At 35.1% G+C, this 12476-nt stretch overlaps 1 protein-coding gene across 1 annotated transcript; it reads left to right on the forward strand.

Moving 5' to 3' along the window:
• Window positions 1-6478: 6478 nt before the first annotated feature.
• Window positions 6479-8190, forward strand: LOC128178672 (sex peptide receptor-like). Its single transcript, XM_052845940.1, has one exon. It carries the CDS (start codon window positions 6643-6645, stop codon window positions 7834-7836), a length of 1194 nt encoding a protein of 397 aa, XP_052701900.1. The 5' UTR covers window positions 6479-6642; the 3' UTR covers window positions 7837-8190.
• The last annotated feature ends 4286 nt before the right edge of the window (window positions 8191-12476 follow it).

Consider the following 12476-nt stretch of genomic DNA (forward strand, 5'->3'; position numbering starts at 1 on the left):
ATCTGGCAGACACGTGCCATGATTAAACCAATGAAAGTGTGACATTTCAGTCCTAGGGAAATCAACAGTCTTTAGTAATAGTCCCAAATGAAAACAATTACGTGAACCACCGTCAAAGAGATCAAGTTTTCTTGAAGACATGTAATCTGCCATCATTAAAGCGTAAATAAAATCTGCCTCCATTGGTCAGTCCAGGAGGACTCCGAAAACGGTGTAAGCTTTGAAAACTGTTTTAACGGAGTAATTGGCACCGTCATGCATTGCGATTTTCCTAACTTCCGTGTTGTAACTAATGTTAGAGAGTAACAAAAGTTGGAGAGTTACCCCCTTCTCTGTGAAAATGAGATTAAATATATAGAAAAAAACCCAAAAGCGTGGAAAACTTAAGAAACGTTACAAAAATAGTTTCTTTAAAAATTCTGTACAAATATGTGGAAAGGTTTTGGAAAACAAGAAAAGATAAATCAAAGAACTCAAAATTCACAGCTGTTTAGGATTTTAAAAAAAATCTGACGTCATGTAAGTATCAAAACCTTTACAGGGGCATGGTCACAATGCTTCAGTAAGGCATTTCTAATTGTCAACCAAAATTTGAGCGATAATGCTCAAGTTATAAGCGAAATACCGAGCTCACAATTTTATTATGGAAACAAAGCTCATGTCATGTTTTTGTATACATTTTTAATGTTGATAAGGAAATTCCATGTATAGATCTAAAATGAATGTGACAAACGCTAGGACCTGTTTATTTATATTCAAAATACAATGTTACTAGCAGATAAAAGAAATTCAGCTTGATAAATAACTTTTACCGGTATATCTGTACTACTATATTAAAATAATAGAGTCGACTTTGTGTGCTTTAATACCGAAAAATCGGAAGAGTACTGTCTTTTGTTTTATATATTATAAACATCATTGGTACTTGAAGATTACCAGTTTGTTTTTATTTTTTCTCAGTCAAGCTTCGCCAATTAAAAAATCCAGAAATTATCTGGATTTTTTTTATAGATTTTACAATCTTGCACATGCGCATTACATTCACGCTAAACCACGCGGGTGGCTCTTTAGTTTATGTTTCCACAAAATCACATTTGCATGGATAAACTCAGAAACGGTATTACAAGTACGTGTAAATTTTCATTGAGAATTTGTCTTATATTCTGTTCATCAAAGAAAACTCAGTGCATTTAATAAAAAATATCCGGAGAGTTCCGAATATCAACACGGTGTGTAAATTCGAAGCGAGTAAAAAAAATTGGGGGAAAAGTGTTGAATTCTTCATTAAAATGAATTAAATTTTTAGATGAAAATTTGACTGTTCTTTTCGATGCAGCCTCATTAATTTTCTCCAAAATCGTGTCGGAGCGATTCTGCACCCCCCCCCCCCCCCCCCTACACGAAGGCCTGTTCCGAGACACAGTTAAATTATTCTAACTAAGCAGAGTGTAGTGAAATTAATAGCATTTTTGTAGTCTTGGTTATGTAAATGTCAACAATACGGTGTGTCGATGTATCTATTTCGTAAATGTCCCGTTTCATAATTATGCAAATGAATGTCAACCTGTGCACGCACGGGTCAAAATCTAGTTGAACCAATGTAAACAAAAACATGGGACGACTCAGAATTGACCAACTTTGACAACAAATAGAATTTAAATGAACGTGTTTTTGGATATAACATTTTGTTGAAACATATCTTATAAAGCAGTTAAAAATATTTTCAGATCTGCATATGAATAGTCCGCTTTGCATAATAGATTTTCCTAAGAGCCCTGTTTTCACGTAAAAATGTGGTGTTTTGATATAACTGCGCATGCGCCGAACTTTTTTTTTAAGAGATTTTTTGAAATCACTTCTGTTTAGACTCCGTTTTCAGAGTCCATCTTTACTGTTAGAGATGAGGCATGCGTGTATTGAGCATGATTTCATATTAAATGTAGTCTAGATCTGCGCCTGACGTTGAGTGAAATGTACTCTCACAACCGCATGGATACAATAAAAAAATCAAGGCCAAATCACACTTAATTCTTATATTTTTATATGTATTATAAGCATATCTTTTTAAAACAGCGTTTTTCGACTGACATTTAAAAAGAGAGAAGGAATGCAATTCGTATGCATCAGCCGGACCCGTTAATACACAAAGTGATGTTCCAAATGACATCCCGGACACGATGACGTCAGAAACTTCGGAGAATGTTTCCGGCTGAAATCTTAAATCGCAACTTCTCGGGCCTTTCCGGCAGAGCTTTCTTTAGCAGTTCAATGGTTTCTTTACAAGTTTAGCTTTTAAAAAAAGCTTACCGTCTTTAGAGCAAACTCTTAACAGCAATAAGATATCAAAGGCAATTTAATTATTTTTTTTATATCAATGTCGCCTTCTTCTCCATGCAAAAGCGTGCCGAACTTTTTTTTTTTTAAATATGTGCTTTTTAAGCGTGCGTGCTTAAAAATTGTTTGTTGTAAATTGTTTACAGCGTGTTATTTATTTGAAATCGACTGTAGTAGGTAAAAAGAGATCTTAAGAAGGGTTGTATCACTGTAGTAAAATCAATGTTAATACAACTGCAGTATCACTCATTTTTACTAATATTTTTTTTTACTGATATTAGTTTCACTGCATCTAATATACAAACTTGTTTACTGATATTAGCCATACCGTATCAAATTTCATTGGTATTTGTATAATCAAAACAAAAAGAAAAGAACAAATTATTTCAAGAGATGCTACAGAATATTGCTTTCAACTACATGTAGTTAACAGAAAAATGAAAGCCTGAATTTCACTAAGAGCCATTTTTATGGTTCTTTCGTTTTCTCACTTTTTAAGATTTGAAATCTACGAAAATTGTTAAGTCGTACGTAAAATCGATCATCAGAAAATTATCTCCCTTGTGCCGAACAGTGTATCAACCAATGAAATAAATGTAAATTTTCACATCATGTATTATTTACCAATCACAAAGGAGAGGAAGTGCACAGCCCGGAGACTGTAAATTATTTCAACTCTTTATACCGTCTTCCAAGGAAGACGGTAATAACCTTATGAGGTATATTATTGCAAAACACATAAACCATGATACAACTGACCCATTGCAAAACCAATTGCTGATGTTATAACGCTTTGTTTTCTTTTCTGAAAGAGCAATACTAGTAGATCTAAAAATAAAACGAATTGTTACAAAGGTACTTTGTAAGGTTAAGGGAATAATGACATTTCAATAAAAAAAACTCGTAGTACACACAGTCACTTATAATATTATGAGTCAGTAACAGTAAATTGTGCATATATGGAAAAAAAATAACTGATGCTTGAGTCGGGGGAAACACATGAAACACGAGCCCCCTCGTGTCAACATCCGGGCACATAATATATATTTAAGAGATATTATCATTAGTTTTTGAGGGGAACTTTTATCAATCGTTGAAAAGTACATTTAATACATTCAGTGTAAAATAAATATATCTTATTAGTTATAATATCTAAACATATGCGTTTCCTTTTCTACAATGTGTTTCTGTCGAAAAATAACTTTTATCATAAAAAATATCAATTTACATAGAAAAGACAAGGATGTTAATGTAGGAAGATCATTGTTGGCAGGAGGGTTTATTAAAAAAAATATCAAATTGAGAACTTCCTATGAAAAAAACCCGGCAAATTTCTACAATGATACATGTACTCTCTGTAACTAACACTAGTATTTCAAACCATCCGCTGCTCTTCATAATCAGTAAACATACATAATATTTCAAGGGGAAGACCGTGGCTGCTGTCAATCCTTCCCTGAGGTCGATAACATCAATTAAATCAAGAGGCCTATGGGCCACATTGCTCACCGAGCAACACTCGGCATAATAAATCAGCTTAATGGAGTCATATTACAAAATATCTAAACAATGTAGTATAATACATGCAGATCCTGTATAAATATTAAAAAAATCATTTTCATCTTAGATGTTTCTATGTTTAAAATCAATTCCCTTTTTGGGAGTTGATTTTAATCAACTCTCCTATGCAGTTACTCAGACAAACCGAAAGTGAAACAGTTTTTGGATCTCAGCACAAATCATTGCTGCCAACAAGACTTAGTTCTTGAAAATAATTGATGAATTCGATGTAATGTATGCTAAAGCATTGTTTTTTTTTTTTCAAGGAAACTTATTTATAAACATGATAAATACCTTGAAAATAGTCAGATTTTAAATGGTACGAACACTTTAAATATTTTTTGTAGTCGTATGTATTCCTACACAAGAGTTCAATATAGTCTCGTTCAACTCGACGCTCGGTTGTCTCCGTGAATCCTTGTCAGAGATTTACTGTGTCAGCCGAGCGTTTGGTTGAACGAGACTAGAGTTCAATATTGCTTGGATCCATACAATTTTCAAGTAATATTTCCATCACTGATACATAGTTCGATTGAATTAATTTTATCTTTAAATATTATTCAACATTATTCATATGGGGGTTTCTAGACATTCTTGTCGAAAAAGTCCAAAAATTCATATTATAAAAATGTGCGTCAAATTAGAAACTAAATGTACTTGTCATGCAAATCAACATATCATTGATTTTAAAATAAATAAACATCGACAAAATCAACTCTTCAGTACTTTGATATAACAGGGTGATTTTATAGTCCGATCACATGTTGAGCATTGCAGTTCTTAACAAGGTTCTGAATAATTGTTTATATACATGTGTATGGGATATAAACCTGCATCGAACTCTGAACCGCTTGTGAGGCCCAAGAATCGTCAAGGGGTCAGAGTCTAAACAATTTTAAAGAATTAGCAATTTATCAAAATGCTTGAATATAAGTAAAACCATATATTATAACATTTCAGTTTTCGTGAATTAAATGTTTTTCTTTGTAAAATTGGATCCCAAATGTGGATCCACCTTACTCCTCAAGATTTTGATTTTAACGAATTAGAATCTACACCACCTAAGGATGCATTCATGTAAAAATTCATCCCCCCATTGTGACCTCATTCTACCCCGGGGGTCATGATTTAAACAAACGTGAATCTATCCTACCTGATGATGCTTCCACACAAGTTAAAGCTGTCGTGACTGATTAGTTTCTAAGAAGATTTTTAAAGATTTACTCTTTATATTCCTATGTATAAATTCGACCCCTTCCCCCATTGTGGCCCCACCCGACCTCCAGGGGTCATGATTTTCACATTTCACATTTCAACTGCATTGATAGATTTGAGTGATATTTACGCATAACACAGAAGACCCAATCACCAAATTTGGTGCGTATGAATACATTCAGTCTTCCTTCAGAACATGACTGACTCTCCTCCCGACTTCAAACCGGATCACGACCTGATCTTATACTTGGGCTGATTAATATTTCATGGATGTAATTTTTTTTAAAAGATTTAGCTGAATTCAATTGATTAATTTCTTAGTATACCAAAAATAAATTCATCAAATTACAGAATGAAAAATAAAATTGTGTTATTAGAATTTAAAACGCTGTGCACTATTTTTGTCGGCATAATTTGGCTGTTCCAATGGCTCTTCCGTTAATTGCGCATTACTCGTTTAATAAGGCCGAGATTTTTAAAAATAAATCATATTTTCGGAATTTAGAGAACAAATGTTAAAATACGTAAATATAAGCATTGAATCATTATTTGTTGAAAGATGGGAGACTGTCTCCCAGTTGTATACTGTTTCTCCATATCTTATTTGGTTGTTGAAATTATATGGTTGCCTTCCGTAGTTTGCTTCCAGTACCTTTTGATATTGCATTGCCTTTACTGATGACACTTCTGAGATACGTGAAATCTTCCACTTCTTCAAATGGTTCATGGTCTACAGTTATTACAGCAAGTGATGGAACAAACTGCATTATGTTTGTCTTATTTTTATTGATGTTTAGTCTTGTTTTGCATGTTTGGAAAGATCTTCAGACCATCTAAAAACTAATAAAACTTGTTTTTCAATTAACAAAACAATTATATAAATCACGCGAAAGTGTAGTTAAAGGCTGTATCTAGTTTGCTTATTTAAGTCCTCATCCGTGACAATGCCAATCGCCGATGTCGTTAAGGGCACCAACGCTACAAGCACGTGGACTTTGCAACCTTTTGGGCAGGCAACTGCGGTGTCCTGACCAAGGCTGCATAAAACATCCTGTAACTGATGGCCTTAGAAGTCGCTCTGGTGCAGTCAAGTCTTAAAATAAGCATCTGGAGACATAAATATGTAAAGGTTAAGTACTCTGCAGCAAAAACCTGCCCTTCTGATAAGAAATTTCACTGGAGACGAAGTTAGACATAAATCGTGTTTGTAAACATACTTAAAGAGAGGAAACAGAAATGTATAAAGTATAGTTATATACCAGAGGATCATGGACACCTAGCGCATTTAATTAAGGGCTAAAAATCGGGATTAGAAGCTTAGCGACATTATAATTGATGCTTACTTTAGTGGCGGGCACTCAAAATTGAAGAGAGGGGAGATCCAGAGCGGTAATTATTCCCATCTACAGACACTTGACAGAGATTATACCGCATAACTCCGGCGCATTGCGCATTCTGAGAACTAGAAACTGAATAGATAACATGTGAATATTTACAGAGAGTCCTCTACTGAGCAACGACTAAAACTGCACAATGGAGGGAGACTATGAAGGCAAAGATTACCGGTACAATTATGGAAACCATTCCGGGTACAATGACTATTATGGGCAGTCAGAGTACTATTCGGAATACTATCCTCACAAGTACAAGTTGAAAGCCGACTGGGAGATTCCAATCCGTGGACCTCTCACATTTATCATCGCAATCATGACCATCATCACCAACGCGCTGCTTATCTCGGTTTTTATCTTCAGGAGCCACCGCTCCCCCACCACCATTGTTCTCACTTCATTGGCCATTTCTGACACCATCATCTGCCTAACACGACTGCCGGAGTCAATTTATTTTAACATGGCGGGAAACTACAAAAATCTGTACATGACCTACGGTTGGTGTGTTACAAACCATGTACTCTATGTCATATACAGCATATTTCGCATGACCTCCAACTGGTTCACGGCCTTGTTGGGATTGCAGCGTCTACTTGCCGTCTGCACTCCATTTTATTATTCGAGGATATGCAACGCCAAGACAACAATAATAAAAGTAGCAGTCATTGTGATAATCGCGGTGATTGTGTATCAATATGAAGCATTCGGCATCGAAATAAAGATACTCCCTATCTACTCGTTTCAGAATGAATCATTGCCCTCTGGATGTAACAGAGTAATTTCCCAATCGCTGATGAATGTAGTAGGAGACATTAAGAGATCAATGATGGTGTATTACATTTTCTCTGGGTTTCTGACTCGCCTTCTTCCTGTTATCATACTCTTCATAACCACTGTAGCACTTGCGCTGCTGCTACACCAGCGAATCATCATTTTCAAAACCTCGGATTCTTATAAAAAGGAGCAACTCCGAAGGATAAACATGCTGGTCATCGTCATTCTCGTTGTTTTCCTTGTCGCAGAAATCCAGGACGGCATCGCATTTCTGATTTACGCCCACGAGTTGGCGACGGATCAGAAACGAGGCGTATTGTCCGAGGAAGCCGACATTCTGTGGGACACCATTTCATCGACTCTCTCGTTACTTAGTTACGCGTGTAATTTCTGGATCTTCTTTCTGATGAGCACACAGTTCCGGGCGTCTCTGTTAGACATGCTGCAGTGCCGAAGCAAGAGGATGAGAGGCATGTTGAACCTGGAGAGTACTGACGGGAAGACGAACAGCTCGTTTACCAACGTTACCATCAGGGACGACCGAAGCACGACCACCATATGATGGACGACGATCCAGAAGAAACCGGAAAGGGAAGAGTTTAAAGATAGGGATCAAATTAACACATCCCACTAAAAACATGCAAATTTATCATTATCAGACATTTGATATGAAGGTGCCGGATGCCTTATAATGTTTTTCAATTTTAATTCTTATCATCATTGAACGTGTGGTTTTTAGGTGCCGGATACCTTATTGTTAATGTTCGTGTATGTGTGTATCAACATTGCTTTAATGTTTGCGAATGATTGAACGGCTTTGAAAAAGAAGAAGTTGAACCTTTTCCCAATTGAGGATATAACTGGTAAACGCGTTGTTATGCAAGTATTCTTCTGACATTAAACTTTTTCATTTTCATTGCATTGTTTTCATAGAAACGTTTTATCCATTTGTAGATAGTTTTTATATCGTTCGGTCCTTATAACAAATTATTGTGTAACGATAATGTAACAAACCTTTAAGTTATTTTTTTAAATGTATGCAACAACATGTATATTATACGGATAGAATGTTAAAAAGGCATCGGGAAATTAAAAAAGTACACAAATACGGTTTCCAAAGTATAATGAACAAATAGGAAATTCGTGATGTGCCTAAATAAGAATACTATAGTTTTCTTTTTTTTAAGTTTGTTATTACGTTGAAATATATTACCATCCTCTTAGCTCGTGTGATTTTGAGTTCATCCATCAGCTTAGATAAATGTCATTCATTCAATCAATAACAACCCCTAAATCATCCTATAGTAGTAAGTTCATTTAATGAAATATACGGATTTTACGCACAAATTAACTACCCTGTACGATAAATTATTCAAAATTGTTATCTATTCATGTGTTTACAGTTGTGCATACCTTACATTTATTGCTTAATGGTGAAAGAGACATGATTCATTTTTCATTTTTCCAAGAAAAATCATATTTTACCGACCAACAGAAATTTTTCTGGGTGAATAAATATTTATATATCCCAAACATTTTTGAATAACTTGTTCATTATAACAAACTCCATTGGATAACTAGAATTCTGTTTAGCGAAATCGTCGTGAATGTCCTTCTTTCTATGTTTATTTCCTATCTCTCTGTTAAATCATATATAGTTGGCTTCTAAAGGGATGGTATATTAATTTTTTCGGGAAATAAGACGTTTTGTTCGCCCTATCAGGTGACTGTTTAAACCAATCAGATGGCACATTACAATTAAGTATTATAATGTGATATGATTGTTTGTATTGTGCACTTAAATTTCAGCCCTAAAGATTTATTTGTTGTATTTTGTTCTAGCTCAAATAAGTAACATATTCATACTTGGTCCACAATTTAAGTTATAGCAAAATCATGATGCAGTCCTCAAGCCAAAAATAAAAAGGGGGGGGGGGTGAAAAAAAGTCAGTTAATTGGTTGTCTTGTAATGAGTGGGGATTTGCGAGGTTTCCCATACAATGTTTGTTAAAATGATTACTTATACCTACTTGGCAGTCCCTGATATTTTCGTGTAGTTGCCGATCGTAATCTAATGAGATGACACCCAGGCGTCTAGCGTACCTAAGAGCTTTGACTTGACTCCCTAAGTAGCCCTTTCCTTTCTCCTCTTCCTCAGTTCTCTGTAAACGACTGTACTTTGTACGAATGACAGTGCATTACTAATGGTCACGCGAAAGGATGCGATTCTCTGTGGTGACGCGTCGAATCTGATGAAATATTCTGTACTTATTGTCAGTATCCTTAACAGGAGCTCATACGCTATATTATCACTCATACGGGTGTATATTTATATTTAAAAGCCTAGCGTAAGCTTTTATAAATTTTATATGTACAAACCGAATGATTTAATTCTTTATGCACTTACGACAAGTTCACTGGTATTTTAGGTTCAAAATAAGTTTATACAAATATGCACAAAAGTCAAGGATCACATGTACAGTAAAAGTAATAAAGATATAAAAAGTTGAGTTTTCAATACAGTAGGTTGTTTTTTATACTATGGTTTATCATTATCTTCCAGGAAAAAAATTACGGCAGGGTTATCCACAAAATGTTTTCTTTATTCTGTCCTCAATAATCATTAAATTGCATCAATTTAAACATATACACCATGGAATTTATGCTGAAAACTGTTCCGTTTTTCAGCAAGACGTCGAAATTTTAAACGCGACGCCTTGCATATTAACGCGAGAAGTTAAAGGGGTATGGTCACGATTTTGATTAAAAATTATTTCACCGATTTTAATATTTACAATGCTGCAGAAAGGCATTTTTAATAGGCAACAGAAATTGAGTGTTATTTGTTGAGTTATAAGCGAGTTACATGGCTTGAAATTCTTCGCTGTGTAAACAAAGCGTTGTTTACATTTTGAACGTTGAAGTAAAAAAAATCATTTTTAAATGTAGAACGAATGTTTTAAATGTTAGTAACTTTCTAAAGCTTTCATAACCTTTCTGAGCACAATTTTTAATGTTAAGTGCACGAAAAATGAACTCGAAAGAGGTAAGTAAAAAGGGAAAGGGTGGTCCTCGACTCTCGGCAAGTTTGATAAGTAACTTGGATCACAGGTGCTTGTGGACTGGACCGTGCACTACCCCCCCCCCCCCCCCCTTTTCTATATTTTTTCAATTTTTTTTTTTTTCATTTCCCGAACTTTTTTTCGGGCCTCTCGTGCATTACCCTTAAGTCAATGACATTCGGAGCACGGGAAGAGTTATCGTTCTTAGCATAGATGTCGCTGTGCAGCTAACTTCCGTAGCTTCTACTTAGAACGTTTCAAAATATCGTGGTCGCGAGTGACAAATGTTTATTAATTGGATAGATTACGGTTCAGCGTGCTAATTTATATAAGTTTTCAGATAGAAGGATATGTGTGGAAGTGAGAAAAATAGATGACACCAAAGGTATAGCGATTTTTGATATAGTAATCGTTTGAATTTCCCAGGTGGTACCTCAATGTAAACAAACGGGAGTTGCTTACCTTCTCTCTTTATATATATAGGGGAAACGAGTGTGATTATAAAATGCTACCAAGTCGTGATATTTCTTTTATTTTTCGGCTGGAGACATATATAAGGGGTTGTTAATGATAATTAATAAAAGAAATTTAAAAAAAAATTGAAAAAAAATATAGAAGAAAGGGGGGGGGGGGGTAGTGCACGGTCCAGTCCACAAGCACCTGTGAATTGGATCTGTTCGTGTTTCACAATATTGTTTGCACACACAGATACACTCAGAGAGAGAGAGAGAGAGAGAGAGAGAGAGAGAGAGAGAGAGAGAGAGAGACAGACAGAGAGGGTGTGTTACACGTGTAATTTTCTATTTTCGTAGTGTATATACAAATTAACTTTCACATACAGAGTGTGTAAGAATCATATTATGCATTAAAAACACTATAAAATAATTTATTGTCTAACACATTTCAATTTTCTTCGGACTTAAAAAACATGATGGAGAAGCACGTGGTGCAACTCGCGGGATGTATTGATTGACAGGTGTCGCATGTGCATGGACTCTGACTGAAATTGCTTTGTTGGATTCAATCACAATGTGCATTACTTTAAACGATAAAAGGGTTATTTATTTATCGAAACTGAATTAAAAACAATGTCTCCTATTAGTGAGTTTCAAATAAAATTTGAATCTCTCTCTCTCTCTCTCTCTCTCTCTCTCTCTCTCTCTCTCTCTCTCTCTCTCTCTCTCTCTTAGTTTCTTCTAACACATGATGTCTAAACAAAATGTTTAAAGTGTCCGATAAAGTTGAAGTAAAAAGTTTAAGACAAAATCACAGAGGAAACTCTATCTAAATGTTTAGAGTGTCTGATAAAGATGGAGTCAAAAACTTTAATTTAAGATAATATCATGGAGGGAACTTCATCCTAATGTTACACGTGTCTGATTAAGATTAAGTAAAAAACTTTAATACAAGATCATGGAAGGAACTTTATCTAATTGTTATAAGTGGCTTAAAAACATTAAGTCAAAACTTTAAAAGAAAATCACGAAGGGAACTCTCTACAACGTGGAGCTGCAGATCTGAAAAAATTGGATGGACGACCGAAGAGCTACAGTGCCATCCATTAAAAAAATGTACATTTACTGCGCACAAAAACGTGCGGTAGTGATGGACTGATTAGCTTTATTTCAACGCAAATTTTGTGAAAACAATTAGTACCTTTAAATCTTCATGCAATGTCAACAAACTGCACCACTCCGCTTTACGGGACTGGTGATGGTGTTTAAAGACTATCAGAGGCAAGTAAAGAGACAATACTAGTAGTAAATTGCATGATGAATTTAAAGGTACTTATTATTTTCACGAAATTTGCGTATGAATAAGGTTAATCAGTCCAAAACTAGCGCACAATTTTGTGCGCAAAAATATATAATATATTTAACAATGGATCGCACTTTAGCTCCCAGGATGAACATCCCAATTTTTTTCAGACCGGGAGCTACAGACCTGCAGCTATACAACGTGGTACCCGAGAAAGCGGGTAAAGATATCAATAACATATATATTTAATATGGTGGAAAGTGTAGGGCAATTTAGCCATAGGACAGATACTATGTATCTGATAACTTTGGTTTTAAATATGCAAATGAAATGCATACACTTGCGTTTCACCGATTTAATACATTTTTATACCACGGTAGAT

This window comes from Crassostrea angulata, chromosome 3, assembly GCF_025612915.1.
Source record: "Crassostrea angulata isolate pt1a10 chromosome 3, ASM2561291v2, whole genome shotgun sequence".
NCBI lineage: Eukaryota > Metazoa > Mollusca > Bivalvia > Ostreida > Ostreidae > Magallana > Magallana angulata.

Coding starts and splice junctions, on each gene's coding strand:
- LOC128178672 (XM_052845940.1), top strand. CDS start 6,643: ATGGAGGGAGACTATGAAGGCAAAGATTACCGGTACAATTATGGAAAC.